Source organism: Sprattus sprattus (assembly GCF_963457725.1).
Source record: "Sprattus sprattus genome assembly, chromosome: 11".
In the NCBI taxonomy this organism is placed as follows: domain Eukaryota; kingdom Metazoa; phylum Chordata; class Actinopteri; order Clupeiformes; family Clupeidae; genus Sprattus; species Sprattus sprattus.
The window spans coordinates 18,834,934-18,850,625 of record NC_137909.1 but is presented as its reverse complement, the minus strand read 5'-3'; the positions used below and the strand labels follow the sequence as shown (position 1 = coordinate 18,850,625).

At 44.3% G+C, this 15,692-nt stretch overlaps 1 protein-coding gene across 3 annotated transcripts in view; it reads left to right on the top strand.

Moving 5' to 3' along the window:
* Positions 1 to 14,518, top strand: part of abl1 (c-abl oncogene 1, non-receptor tyrosine kinase) — a gene marked incomplete at its 5' end in the record, with an annotated part of 41,185 nt that extends 26,667 nt beyond the window's left edge. For 2 of the 3 annotated variants that reach the window (XM_080848213.1, XM_080848215.1), the window contains 9 exons: positions 812 to 1,107; positions 7,907 to 8,179; positions 8,602 to 8,686; positions 8,980 to 9,157; positions 10,925 to 11,109; positions 11,313 to 11,465; positions 12,015 to 12,104; positions 12,324 to 12,446; positions 12,740 to 14,518. In XM_080848213.1, coding sequence (XP_080704339.1) covers positions 812 to 1,107; positions 7,907 to 8,179; positions 8,602 to 8,686; positions 8,980 to 9,157; positions 10,925 to 11,109; positions 11,313 to 11,465; positions 12,015 to 12,104; positions 12,324 to 12,446; positions 12,740 to 14,400 — 3,044 coding nt within the window. In that variant the 3' untranslated portion in view covers positions 14,401 to 14,518. The remainder of the gene's footprint in view (positions 1 to 811; positions 1,108 to 7,906; positions 8,180 to 8,601; positions 8,687 to 8,979; positions 9,158 to 10,924; positions 11,110 to 11,312; positions 11,466 to 12,014; positions 12,105 to 12,323; positions 12,447 to 12,739) is intronic. The other variant, XM_080848214.1, reaches the window with a different exon arrangement.
* Positions 14,519 to 15,692: the final 1,174 nt, after the last annotated feature.

The window sequence follows — 15,692 nt, the reverse complement described above, 5'->3', positions numbered from 1 at the left end:
AAATGGAAGTGCATAAAATCCGCTATTGAAAGAACATGAAGGGAAATTTAGCAAGGGCGCATTCCTAATTCTTTTGGAAATGCCATAAAGTTAAATAGAATTTAGTGACAAATTTGATTAATGAATAACTCACTCAATGACACAATCTCCCAAATGTGATTGTGATCAATATGCGTATTTCACATGTGACAATGTGTATCATTCAATTGGCAGAGAGCATAAATATTGCAAAATATCCCTTCAATTTCTGAATATATATTCAACAGAGGTGCAAGTGTAAATATGTCATGTAATTTAAAAATGTCACCAACATTATACAGCAAGTCTTTAGGGGTTTAAAACTACCTAGAAAAGTTGGATACTTATCATTGTGCTTATTGATACAGATACATATTTTGGCTGTCAGGTTCTGCTATTTTTTGGCACATAGACACCCCCTCAAAAATGAAAAGAAATAAAACATTGTGACAGATCTTGAGGTTTCCCCCAAACTTTTAAACATCCACTGTTCAAAACGTATTAAAGGTATCCAACTTATGTGTCTTCCTGCTGTAAAACACACGTGTATAGGGTTATGTGCTGTCTGAAGGATAGATGGTTTAATCTGGCAGAAACTGGCCTGCAAAATGGCTCCAGAATGAAAATGTCAAATTTTCAACAGTCAAAAAAATCAAATGCAGGACAAATGGTCAAAACATTTATAAAATGAAAGTACTATGTATAGTTAACTTTTGAATGTTTTAACGAAAATTCTTACATAAGTCACCTTGTAACTGAACTTAACTTGCTACTCGTATCGCTGTACTTATAGGAGAGAAGCTCCGTGTCCTGGGCTACAACCACAATGGCGAGTGGTGCGAGGCCCAGACCAAGAATGGCCAGGGCTGGGTGCCTAGCAACTATATCACGCCCGTCAACAGCCTGGAGAAGCACAGCTGGTACCACGGGCCAGTGTCGCGCAACGCCGCAGAGTACCTGCTCAGCAGCGGCATCAACGGCAGCTTCCTGGTGCGTGAGAGCGAGAGCAGCCCGGGCCAGAGGTCCATCTCGCTGCGCTACGAGGGACGTGTCTACCACTATCGCATCAACACGGCCTCCGATGGCAAGGTGAGTGCCTTACACTCACATGCATGCACACACATCTGGATTGCATAGTTACATACATACCATTGGGTTACACAGGCACACACACAAATATACAAAGGCATACATTCATGGCAAGAGACAGACAGACACACACACACATAAAGCTGGATGTAGATTTTTTGTGGGATTGCCTGGGAAAACCAGAAGCTCAGCTTTGAAAAATTGAGCTGAAAGTGTTGATCCCTCTTCCAAACTGAAAAATGAAAACTGAAATATATATATATATATATGTCTATATGTACACACACTGGCATAGAGAAGCGTAGATACTTGCACTCTCTCTGTATGTTTCCGTCACATGAGCAAACATACCAATCTTTATGGTGTTCAGTCATAGGCTCCAACACTTAGGCATTTGCCTTGTCATTAGCCCTAGGCAGATGCTCAGAAACTCTTCCTCAAACCGACCACCTCAGGTCACCGGCTCAACATGAAACGATGGGAAAATCACACACATTCTTCCTTGGACAAGCCTCCCCCTGTCTTTTACCTCGTGAGGCAACGCTCGTTTAGACAAGCCCCGGACACATCGTGAAGGTCTGGGGCAGACATCACACAGACAGATGTCCCTGACCTCGCCGGTCAGGCAGGCTGGCCAAACCGCCAGAAGGGACCGCAGCGAGAGCGAAATGAGAATGCAGTGTGTTTGTGGTGGTGTGCGTCACGCCGTGCTGCGCTGCGCCGCGTCTGACCGGCGACTGTTCTTCCAGAGTAGAATGTAAGGCAGGAGAAGCATTCCCAGAAAGAAAGGGCCCTCAAGTCTGTTTCAAGTGGGATGAGTGAGGTTGTTTACCTCCTACCACACACACACACACACACACACAAACATACACACATCATCGCTGACTCTCTTTCTCTCTCTCACACACACACACACACACTCTGAAATACACACCTCTATCACATATCTCTTTCTCACACAAACACAAACACATACACACACACACACACCTCCCGTCTCAGCCGTTCTCTCATTTTCCCTTAGCATCCATCCATTCAGGATCTTCAGCGGTACCCTGCTGAGTTTCCATTTAGTGCTCTGGAATGCCAGGCCTCTGCAGTGACTCCACTGTACATGACTTCACCTCCCCTCCAGTGCTCTCCAGAACACACACAAACACACACACACACACACACACCCTCAAACTAACCAAACACAGAGGGAGGGAACTTATACACGTATGTATGCCCCAAATTCCTGTGGAGTTAAACAGCTGGTCCCTGCTGCTGTGGGTGGACAGGGCCCAGCTTAGCTGAGTGGACAACTGAACGTACACACACACATGCCTCTGTGTCAAAAATTAGTTTCAGTGCTTCCCTCAGACATAATGCTTAGAATTAAGGCCAAACTATTTAATAGTGGTTTCATAAGACCAGACAATTAGCCAAGTAGGCTTTACTGTGTCTCACTGAGAAGAGGCTTACGTCTGGCCACTCTGCCATCAAGCCCAGATTGGTGGCGAGTTGCAGTGATGGTTTTCCTTCTGGACCATCGGTTTCTTCTCCCTTCGAATTCTCAGTTTGGCTTGGTTTTCAATTTTCATTTTTTTTTAAGCCTTCTCCAGATCTGTGCCTCCATACAATCCTGTCTCTGAGCTCTGCAAGTTCCTTCTAACTCATGGCTGATATGCATTTCACCTGTGAGACATCCTATAGACTAGAGGTCGACCGATATGGGTTTTTCTATAACCGATGCCGATACTTAGAGGTCAGGGTTAACCGATAGCCGATATGGGCTGCCGATTTTTTTTGGCCGATTTTTAGGGCCGATATCTAAAAGTTTTCCCATTAATTTGCATGCTAAAGCGTCACACTAATAATAAGTAGATGCACACAATTTTTTTTTACATTTTTTAACATTTATTGAACTCTGACTTGAACCTTGAGTCATACATACGAGTTTTGTTTGGGCGCAAGTGTTAACTGAAATATTCTTTTAAAGAAAATTTTTATAAATATTTAAATATTAACAGACAGCAATTTCTACACAGAAGAAACAGACATCCTCAAGTCAGTGTACAACTCCCAATATCCTATTCACATTAAAACAATTACACACTAATATATTTAGAAAAATGCGTAAAAGAAACGAAACCTTCCCTTATGTGTTGTTTTTGTTTTTAACCTTTTGCTTTTAAAACCAAATTACCATAATCTAGTAGTAATCACACAAATACATAAATAACAAAATAACTGTCATGATGCACAGACTTGCAAGGGCAATGCTAAACCCTTTGTGATTTCTCACATTCTTGACTATTAACGTTAAACTACTTTACTGTGGACATAGGCTATATACAGACCAGTGGCGATTCCCCCATTGAGGAAAGGGAGGAAGATCCTCCCTAAAAAAAATTACAGAAGAAATTATAATAAAAATATTTATTAAATAATTGTTAGTATTTCATAGGTATTTCATAGGTTATTAGCGGTAAAAGTCTATTTTAGCACTTCTAAATCGCTAAACGGTCCGCTGAGGACCGTCCTCCCTAACCCCCTCATTGACTCCCATTATAAGCGCTCAAAACCTGGGCGAAGCGCGGGCTTCTCATTTTAACATTGAAGTGAATGGAGGAAAGGGAGGACGGTCCTCCCTTTGGGCGGGTCAGTTCGAAATGCTAGGCTGTCATCAAGCAGCCAATCAGAAACGCGGCATTCGTCGATGTGCCCAATCAGAATGAAGGGCAGAGCAACAGGTATTCGGAGAAGATGACAGCGCGGTGTTGTAGCTGATGAGAAGTGTTTCTAACGAACTGAAAGCTGTAAATCAAAAGAACCGGGGGGGACGGCTGGCGAGTCTTACTGAGAAGACGGCGTCGGAGTCCACGGTACACAGTGATTTGCACGGCGGGTTCAGGTGTATTGCTCTCTAGTACTCTCTCCCTCCCCTCGTGTCTCCTCCCGTTAGCATTCTGCCACTCCATATTCTCCACAGTAGCACTGGGCTACGGCTAATCCTACCACCACCGCTACTGCCAAAGCTGCTGCTACAACTGAACCAAAGGTTCGTTACTGACTTGCGTGAGTGAAATGGTCACTTGACTGACTGGTGAATTGAGCAGCACGAACTTTATGGACAGTTACATTGCAGTGGATGGACTAAATGCCTTAAATAACATGTATTGAAGCTACTGTGATTTCATGTACTATTTTGTTGGTTGAATTGAATGGTTAATGTGAAAAGTGATTCCCTGTGTTTTAAAAGAAAGGATTCTCTGTGTTTTAAGAGAAAGGTTTAGAAAGGATTCCCTGTGTTTTAAGAGAAAGGTTTAATTTGAAAGAAGCTATGTGATTTGTATTTGACTGAATTATTATTTTTATGATACTGCTGGGGAAAATAAGTTCTGTGTTTAGTTTAAATAAATCTTTTATTTTTCCCGTTAAGGAAGTCTGGTCTATGGGAAGGGATGGGGTTATTGGGGTGACTACATAGCTAACACATCACCAATGTCTCCAACAAGACTCCCAGTGGTATGAGCATGTAATTGATACATTTGCCACCCAGAGATCCAGGAGACTAGATTACTTTTTCAAATAAATTCCAAATGCTTAGGCCTTTTAAAATACCTTAAATTCCACACAGCCCATTCAAATGTAAAAGCATCATCTTCAAAAACATTTCTGCCACCTTTACTATATTTCAGTGTAAAAACAACCGACATGCCCACAACAAGTTACACTTTTTATTAGGCCTACATCACTTTATTACAAACAATTTAACCCCTTTAACCGTGCCTCACCAAGCCCCGAAATACCAAGATAACCTCCAGGTCTCTCTCTCTCACCACCGCCCACCTCTTCACCACCTGTCCTCCCTCATTTTTATGACCAAAAGTCGCCACTGATACAGACATTGGTCTGAACACATCACTTCATCAGGCTTACGATCCATTTTTATTCGCAAACACGTTGATAGAAACACACGCAGCCTCGCATGTTCTTGAGGTGAATTTTCTTTGATGTAAATAAGTTGGAAACTCGGCTATTGTCTGCGTCACCTAAACCACGCTTCTGAACAAATGTCATACACCGTTCTGAGCTGCTCCATGGCTGCTCTGTGTCTCCAAGCACGGAGCTGTCTGTGAGAGGGGCGGAGTAGCATAACGTAGCGCAACCTCATGCCGCCTCCTCCACCCCACAAACAGGGACATTTTTCGACTCCAATACAGGAAAATTTAAGCAGAACTCATGACATTTGGGCCAACATATTACTGTAAGCAAGCAAGCTGCTACTAGATTTCGAGTATTTTCCTTCAAGTTAACAGCAAGGACAAGTGAACTGTGAGCCTTCAATCAGCTGTAGCCTTATGTTACAGCTCTCGACGGTTCAATGCTTTCATGGATTAAAGTTTTCCGTCGCTATGACGGATTTCCGTCAACTCGGCTCGCATAAGGCCAAAAATGAGATCGATGCAGATCCGAAGAGAAAAAAAATAGGGGGGGGGGGGGGCACTGATATGATTTGCAGCGTCGGAAATACACGAGGGCAAAGGGCAAAACTGCCCCTAAGAAATATAATTTTGCCCCTAAAATTACTAGGAGTTAATATAATTTTCTGTAATGATAATTTAATGAACTTGTCAAAAACATCGTATCCTATGACCCGGTCAGTTGCCATTTAATGTTTTGATTTTCGCCATGACTGATTGTTGCGTGAAGAAACGAACGTTCTAATCAAAAAATATTTGGAGCGCTGTCTAATCAGACCTGGCTGTGAGTGCGTGAGTGAGGAGAAAGGATCAGCGCAGTCTCTGTCACCAGCTCAGGTTCTAAAATATAAAATTCATACACCCAGCGACTGTCAAAAATGAAAGCTAGATTGACTGGGTGGAGGAAGACTATGACGAAGAGAAAAAGACCCGGTTTTGTTTTCAAGGCATGTCGGAATTGTAGACAACGAGTTGCCCAAATCCTTGTCAATCCAGCACAGGTAAATTCTTCTGCTGACTCCATCAAGGGGAGCAAAAACATTCAGAAATACATGGTATTTCGTCACCAAGCGCCAAGCGACACACATCGCCTACGTTGAATGATAACTAGTAATATTACTTTTAGAAATGATTTAGTTCGGTTAAGCTAGTTAAATGTTAGTTAGCTAACGTTAGCTATCTCTGATAGTGCGTTGGCTACAAAGGCTGGCTTGCATGCTAGCTAACTAGTCTAATCTGTATTTCCTGTAGGCCTACTATGGTAGGTACATGATTAAAGGTAACACAAAAATCCATAAATATAATGTGTTATTATAAAAAACGAAACTCTAATAAGATTGTATTAGTTGTTATTACTATAATAGAATACTATTGAATATGATTGTCTAATTTACGTTGTCTGTTTGGTTTTTGTTCAAAAAATCTAAGAAAACACTTTGAATCTGTAGACTAATGCTAATAGTCTTATTACTTACTGTTCATATACTGTAAGCCTAAATAAGTGTGTTTATTATTTTGAACAAAGGTTAGGCCTAAATGTTATTTCACAAGTTTCTAAAAGTGCCCCCAATTTTTTTTTAAATGCCCCTGGATTTCAGTAAATCGTTTTGTCATGTATAGCCCATTAAAGGCACCCAGTGCAAATTTATGTAAACATTCAATGAAAAATAAACATTCAATTTCTAGTCTTTTTTACACGTAGTAAGTTTCAATAACTCCATACCATTACCATATCAACATTCAAGGAGCAAAGATGAGACGTCGTTGTGTGGTGAGAACTGATAGAAAATCGTAAACAACAACAATCGCCGGTGGGGAGAAGCCATTTTTCCATTGACTGGAAGCCTGCTTTATTTATTGTAGGTTACAAAAAATAAAGAAAATGGCGGCGATTGTTGTTGTTATCGATTTTCTATCAGTTCTCACCACACAACGACGTCTCATCTTTGCTGCTTGAATGTCGGTATGTAATGGTATGGAGTTATTGAAACTTACTATGTGTAAAAAAGACTAGAAATTGAATGTTTATTTTTAAGCCTCGAAAGTTGCACTGGGTGCCTTTAACAAGAATGGATATTGGTTTTATGCCCTAGCTTTGAACTAGTAAGTGATAATATCGTGATAATATGAAGTTCAAATATCGAGGCGGTATGCAGCCACGACCCAAAGTGAGTGCCGATTTTTTTTTTTCAGTCAGATGATTTTTTTTTGCTTTAATCCCTGTGCTTTACGTTTTTTTTTTTTTTTTCCTTTCACTAAGTGAAGCAACACTTCATAGTTTACTTGTAACATATATAACCTAGTAAATATGTTACCTCCATACAACTTTGAAATAGCAGAATTTAAGCCTTACTTTATCTCCCAGGATTACAAGTTTTGGGTTGGGGTCCTTCACACACGTTCTGCCGGTACCAATAACACGGGTCTGCCCGCGGACATGCCTGACTATAAATCGGCGCTACTAAACACAGATATCGGCCGATGCCGATAGATTAAAAAATTACAAATATCGGCCCGATACATCGGCCGACCGATATATCGGTCGAGCTCTACTATAGACAGGTGTGTGCCTTTCCAGAACATGTCCAATCAATTGAATTTACCACAGGTAGACTCCACTCAAAGGGTCACTTTTGTTCGCAACAATCACAACAAACCTTTGCAAGGTCCTGGAGGGATTTTTTCCTTCCTTCTCTTCTCTTCCTATTCATCTCTTCTTCCTTTACTCTATCTCCTGAGTTTTCAACTCTGTTCATTTATTTAGTGTCGTTAACAATGAATGTTGTCTCAAGGGCTTTCACCGACCCTTATTCCCTTTCCTCTCTGTCCAGCTCTACGTGTCGTCAGACAGCCGCTTCAACACGTTGGCGGAGCTGGTGCACCACCACTCCACAGTGGCTGACGGCCTCATCACCACGCTACACTACCCGGCACCCAAGCGCAACAAGCCCACCGTCTACGGCGTGTCGCCCAACTATGACAAGTGGGAGATGGAGCGCACCGACATCACCATGAGGCACAAGCTGGGTGGGGGCCAGTACGGCGAGGTCTACGAGGGTGTGTGGAAGAAGTACAACCTCACTGTGGCCGTCAAGACCCTGAAGGTGTGGAAAAAAATTCACCATCCCTGACAGAAAATACAGAATAAAAAGATTCAAACAACAAAACAAATGTTCACCATACCTATTTTTAATACTATGGGAATAATTGAGCAACATTTTATGTAAAAGTATGGAAGTGTTGCTTTGAATATTATATTCTCTGACACGTGGGAGATTATAATGTAAACCCCATGTAAAATTTGACACCACTGAAATCCACTGTGGCAATTGTGTGCTTAGTATGTCCCCACCTGCTGTTTGAAATATGTAATTACCAAACGCATGCAATGGTCAAACAATAGAATTTAAATGTATTCTAGTGTCAAATGTGTCTTGTCAAATGGTGTGTGGTGCTAATCGAATAAACTACTTAAGGTTTACCAGTCTTATGGGTTAAAAATTAAAATCTATTTAAACTCCTTCAGGAGGACACTATGGAGGTTGAGGAGTTCCTCAAGGAGGCAGCCGTCATGAAAGAGATCAAACACCCAAACCTTGTGCAGCTTCTCGGTGAGTCAAGTCCCAGCACAAGAACAGTGCAAATTTGAAAACAAATATGTATTTAAAATGTACCTATGGATTAGTCTGCTTGGCCAAGCACAGGACTTATAGAGAGTGTCAGATGTAAAGTGAACATTTTAGAGAGCCATCTTAAGCCATATCAAGTCTGCAATTTGCATATTTCTTAGCATTGTGCTTCTTACTTGGTGTGACCGAGAGCTGAAAAATTATAAAAATTCACTCATTTCTGAAGTCAGGAATCTGCTGATGCTTCCATTAATCCTGTCTCACCTGTGCCTCAGGTGTGTGCACGCGAGAGCCGCCCTTCTACATCATCACTGAGTTCATGACGCACGGCAACCTGCTAGACTACCTGCGCGAGTGCAACCGGGAGGAGGTGAACGCTGTGGTGCTGCTCTACATGGCCACACAGATCTCCTCCGCCATGGAGTACCTGGAGAAGAAGAACTTCATCCACAGGTGAGAAAGAGACCGCACCTGCATCCCCACTCTGCATCTCCAGCACATATCTATTCATAGCCATAGACGTTTCATTTGGCAGAGGCTCTTATGAGGGGTGGCAAGGCACCAAGGATTTCATTAGATCTTTGTATACAATACAGTGCTGTCAATCAATTATAAAACCATTTACTGAATTTGCTGTGATTAATCTGGGTCAACACAATTGAAATATGTTTAAATACTTTTGTTTATGTGCATTTTTTCTTTACTTTGAACATAGATTCTCTCTTGTGAACTACAGATTTCCAATTTAAACCATCAAGGCCATCAGAATTGACTGTCAGTGGGGGGCACTGTGGCCCAAGCCGATAAGCCCCCCACTTTACGGGCTTCATTGCCCGCGGGGACACAGGTTCGATTCCGGCCTGCTGTTGTTCTCCCGATCCTCTCCCCATTTCTTCTCCAACTCACTTCCTATCCTCAACTCTTCACTGTCCTGTCCAAGTAAAGGCATAAAAGCTCAAAATAAATCTTAAAAAAAAAAAAAATCTCTCAAAAATTGCCTGTCAGCTGTTAAATGTGTAGCACATAAAGTGTGATGGGTTTGTGATGAAGATGCGGAGAAGTAGCGGACAGAGACAGATCTTTGGGGAGGGTGAAGGGGAACAAACAACTAGGTCAGCCGGACGGTAGTTAGAACATGGTGTGCAGCCTGTTGGGTTAGTTGTTAGTTAAAGTGTTCAATAAACTTGCAAGCTTGTGATATCAACTAAGCTCTGTGTCAGATGTCCGTTGGATGCCCCCAGATATTTTAACCAATATATACACTCTTACAGAAACATTTCAAAACCCTGGCAACTTCAAAGTCTTTTTTGCAATTCATTTGAAATATTTAACACGTTAAAAGAATGTATGCGTTAATTTTAACAGCACTAATAAAATACCTTGTGATTATGGAATGCTCACTTGACTTGAAGTTGACTTGAAATATACACCCAGTGCTAACATTTCCTGGTGCCTTTTTGTCATTTGTCCCTTGGAAAACATTGTTACTTGAAGAAAAGAAAAGGAAAAATAGAAAATGCTCAGTTTTAATGATGACCTTGTCGTATCAGTAATTTATTGTCCATATTGCAAAATGTAGCCCACAGCCCCGCCTTAGTGTAATCTCTCTGTTTCATCTCCTGGCTCTTTTGGCTGTCAGATAAGCCATCAGCATGTGAGTGGAGTGAAGCATGGAGAGCGCCTGCCTGTCCTGCCTCGGCCTGCTTTACGATCGCTCCCTAAGACCCAATGTGATTTATGGGTCCTTCTCTGTAACTTATTCCTGTTAGGACCCGGCCTGTGGTCGAAGTGCACATACCAGTCATGAGCGGCTGACTGAAACACAGCAGCCAGCTCCATTCCAGAATTCATTTTCATTAGGTGTTTCGTCACAGAGATGCTGTTAATCATGTGCTTGGGAGATGGCGGTTCTAAACTCTCCTTTAACACGATCAATCATAAATGCTTCAGTGTGTGCTCAAAAGGAATGTGCCACAATCAAATATCCTTTCTGGCCTAGACATGAAAACAATAATTGACCTTATTTCAACTTTAAAATTTCAACTAGTCATCACAGTTAATCAGCACCTTGATCGTTATTTGGCAAGGTATGTGCAAATTACACTAAAGCCCGAAGTATATCGGGAAGTGTTGCATATGGTTCACGTCCAGACATGGACAGACTGATCAGGTACACTCCGCACATGTTTTCCTCAATCTCTTTGATTCTGCTCTTTACAGGGACCTGGCTGCTCGTAACTGCTTGGTTGGGGAGAACCACTTGGTAAAGGTGGCCGACTTTGGGTTAAGTCGGCTGATGACGGGAGACACCTACACGGCCCATGCCGGTGCCAAGTTCCCCATCAAGTGGACCGCTCCAGAGAGCCTGGCCTACAATAAGTTCTCCATCAAATCAGATGTGTGGGGTGAGTTAAAAACCATCCTTTAACTCTTCAAATTACTATATTCAAATCTGATTAAAATCTATATCAAATGACCCAATTATGGGAACGTTTTCATGCACAACTGTACAAGGACTATACAAATCTTTGTTTGAAGTATGAAGTAGAATTTATATAATTTGTATAGTTATATATTGAAGTTAAAACTTCTTGTTGTTGTTTCACAGCGTTTGGGGTTCTGCTGTGGGAGATTGCCACCTATGGAATGTCTCCTTACCCAGGGATTGACCTATCTCAGGTGTACGAGCTGCTGGAGAAGGACTACCGCATGGACCGGCCGGAGGGCTGCCCTGAGAAAGTCTACGAGCTCATGAGAGCCTGTGAGAAAACTGCTTAATTGTATAATGTTTATGCTGTCCAATATACTGTATTTTCTCGCACTGTATGAGAACTTCAATACAGTATTTTATGTAACTTCATGAAACAAACAGGTGTATTGACCACACCTGTGTATTAGCCGCAGTTTGTTCACCGTTATGACATGGCGTGTAGCTAATTATCGGCTGATGTCATAGTCTTATACACTTACAATAGGAAAAGGTAGAAACTCCTACCTTCATATGAATAGGTCATATAGACGTTGAAATGGTTCTAAATGTATGTATAAACCCTGGTTAATTGTTGGGAAATTACGGTATCATAACTGCAAAAACATAGAAGATGATATAGGTGGAAAAAATGCAGCATTATAAGGGCATGATTTGAATAGTGTCTGGGTCGATCTGTTTTGAATGACAGTTGATCAGACAGCAACTCTTCTTAAGGAGAAAAAAATAAACAGGCTGCTGTTATTGATTTCATACTTTTGTATTGATTATGGTTAGTTGATAGCTTTAGCATGTGTGCTGAAAGCTGTGTTAATCCTACAGGCTGGAGGTGGAATCCTCAGGAGAGGCCGTCCTTCGCTGAGACCCACCAGGCATTTGAGACAATGTTCCAGGAGTCCAGCATCTCAGACGGTATGTTTCCGCTCATCCTGCATTCGCGTTTTTCACCTTTAATTACTGACATTCACTGATACACTGAAAGGGAACCAGTAATTATCATGAATTTACCATTTTACTACACAGAGCCTTGTCATTTTAAGTGCATTAAGCAAAAGCTGTACCTGTGCTCATGTCTCAAGCTCTGTGTGTGTGTGTGTGTGTGTGTGTGTGTTTGTGTCTGCCTCCCTGCAGAGGTGGAAAAGGAGCTGGGCAAGAAGGGGAAGAAGATGACTCTAGGTCCCATCCAGCAGGCTCCAGAGCTGCCCACTAAGACCAGGACCCTGCGCAGGAACGGCAAAGACGGAGACAGCCCGGGTAAACCTACATGCACATTCTCCAGTCATCATTCTCTTTTATAAGATAAACGTTAGTCAAGCTCAACCTTGAAAAAGTCTATTTAAACAGTACCTATAACACATCTGTCAGAAACTGGTAGTCATCTTGTTTGATAGTTGAGTTGCAGAGAGGTCTATGGGTGGCGTGTAAACTCTCAGCTGTGTGTTTAAATATGGTTATAGTTGTGTGTGCAGACACCTCTGGGTACTACGAAATATTTCATAAGTAATGAGACAAATATCATTACTGTTGTCCTGGTGTCTGTGTTGCAGAAGCTGCAGAGCACGAGGTGGCCGTGTCCCCCATGCTGCCCAGGAAAGAGCGCCCCCTGCAGGATGGAAACCTGAATGAGGACGACCGGAAATCGCGCCCTAGCATCTTCACCAGCCTCATCAAGAAGAAGAAGAAGACGGCACCGGCCCCGCCCAAGCGCAGCAGCTCCTTTAACAACGGCCAGTCGCCCTTCAGCGACCACGGCCACGGCATCGACTCCGGAAAGTTCTTTGGCTCCTCCAACAACAACGGCGCAAGCGGTGGCATGACCAACGGGGCCCCCACCTACCCTGGCCCTCTCTTCCCCCATCACACGCGCAAGAAGGCGGCCATTCCCCCTGGCGCTGGAGGCAGAATGGCCGGGACTCCTCCAGGTGAAGACGACGCTGTTTCTAACTCCATTCACTTTCTTCGCTCTTCGTCAGCCTCCGGGTCGAACCACGGTCACGACCGCACTGAGTGGAGGTCGCTGACGCTCCCTCGTGACCTGCAGTCGCGCAACTTTGATTCGGGCACCTTCGGGGGCAAGCCCGCCCTGCCCCACAAGCGGGCTAAAGAGCAGAAGTCGGGTGACGCCTCTGTCACCATGCGCATGGGCGCACTCACCCCTCCCCCGCGCCTTCCCAAGAAGACCGAGGAGCCCGGCAGTGGCGGAGCTGCCGATGACGTGTTCAAAGACGCGGCAGAGACCAGCCCGGGCACCAGCCCGCAAACACTCACTCCCAGGCTGAGCCGGCGGCCGCACACCCAGAGCCAGTCAGACAAGACCAGCGCCCTGCAGGCCGAGCTGCTCAAGCCCAACGTCTTCTCCCCATTGGGGGCGGCCGGTGACGAGTGCCGTGCCCGGCGCAACAAACACGCGCTAGACCTCCCCATACAGAGGGAGCGCGTGAAGTTCCAGAAGCCCAAGCCAGCGCCTCCGCCTCCACCACCCTCCAGCGCCAAGTCTGGCAAGCTGTCGCGGAGCCCCACTCACGAGCACCATTCCTCCTCCTCTCCGTCGGACCCAAAAGGAAAAGCTTCCTCCGAGGCCAGCCCAGCCAGCTCCCCCTCTGGGTCCTCCTCCACTGAGCTCGGCAAGAGCTTCCTGCCGCCCGAGGGCTCCGCTAAAAGGCTCCCTGGGCTTTCCAGCACCTCCTCGAAAGTGCAGGCGTCAAAGTCCTCTTCCACCTCGTCCTCCTCCTCCATGTCCCCAACAGGCGCGCCGCTGGGGTTAAGCGGGATGTCCTTAGCCACCGAGCACCACCAGTCTTCAACATTCCCCCCGTCGTCCTCCACAGCCTTCATGCGACGCTCGCTGCGCAAAACTCGCCAGCCTGCCGAGCGCCTCTCCAGCTCGGCCATCACGCGGGACATGCTGCTGGAGAGCACAGAACTGCTGCGCACCGCCATCGGCCGCAACTCCGAGCAGACGGGCAGCCACACCGCAGTGCTGGAGGCCGGCAAAAACCTGTCCAAGTACTGCGCCAGCTACGTGGAGTCCATCCAGCAGATGCGCAACAAGTTTGCCTTCCGCGAAGCCATCAACAAACTTGAGAGCAGCCTGCGCGAGCTCCAGATCTGCCCGACCGCCAGCAATGCTGCCAATGCCGGGCAGCTGCCGGACTTCAGCAAGCTGCTGTCCTCCGTCAAGGAGATTAGCGACATTGTGCGGAGGTAGCGCAGTAGGCCGTGTGTGTGTGTGTGTGTGTGTGGGAAAAGAAAGAGCGAGATCTTGAAAGCGTTAGAGGACTGACCCTCCCCGTAGAGGACTGACCCTATGGCCTGCAGCGGCTGCATCAAACCACTGATGGTGCTAATAAAGGAAACTGTCATCAGTGGTTCTGGTAGTGGTTAAACGTGGATAGTGTGGTGATTGGGGGGTGGGGGGGGGGGGGGGTTGTGAGCACTACAGCACACTTAAAACAACTACGCAAACACATTCACCTCCTCTCACCCTCTACCAAAGACTGGAGGATGCACCCAAACACTAAGTGTCTTGTTATTGTGCACAAAACCCTTTTGTTGATGTAGTTTTTTTTTTTTTTTTTTTGGGTTTGTTCTTTATAATCATAAAATATATATATATATGTATGAATGCAACTCAACTGTGGCCTTCTGAAGGCCTGGGCCCAATTCTGCCTCACTTGAATTAGTTTTTTCATCAGATGGTTCTCTAGAGTATATCACCCAATGTTATTTTAAAAATAGTATTATGGTATACCTATCGCTTTCTTTTGTTTCTTCTTAACTAATGTTGATTGAAAATTCCTTTACAGATGGAAAAAGCCACAGAAAATAATCCAATCCAGTTGCCTTACAAATCTTAATGGGTGATACAAAATTGTTAGAGTGTGGCGCCATTTTCATCACTTGATCTTTTTCTCCAGAGCCACAACTCTTCTGCACCCTCTCTTTCTTTCCTCACGCCCCCAGTGCTCACTGCCAACTCTGTGCTGCACTTCTCAATCGTGTGTGTTGTGAGTGCTCCCCGGATGTGAGGTGTGCTTGCGTGTTGATGTCGGCATGATAGGATGCAAGGCATCGAATTGCAATACTGTGCCATGGATGATGAGATGAGGAACAACAGGGAAAAGGCCAAAAAGTGTTTGTGGCCATGATGTCAAACAACCGCACCTGCCTTCTCCAGAACAGGTGCCTTAAGAAAACACTATCATCGGAGTCACATGCTGTGATTCTCAAAGACTGCCAGCTCTGATACCAGTGTTATGGCCTTAAAAGACTCTTTTTTTTTTTTTTTTCAAGATGAGTATCAGGAATAGAAATAAATAAATAAATATAAGAGAACGTGTTGTCTTCACAAGGAGGTGCCTGGAGTGAGTCTGAATCTGAAACCACACCGAACACTACTGTTTTCAGGGAATGCTGGGGAGGGGGGAGGACCAGGAAAGGACCAGGAATCTCGAGTGTTGTTTATGAATGTTGTTTACGCTTGTGATGTCATCTAAGAGA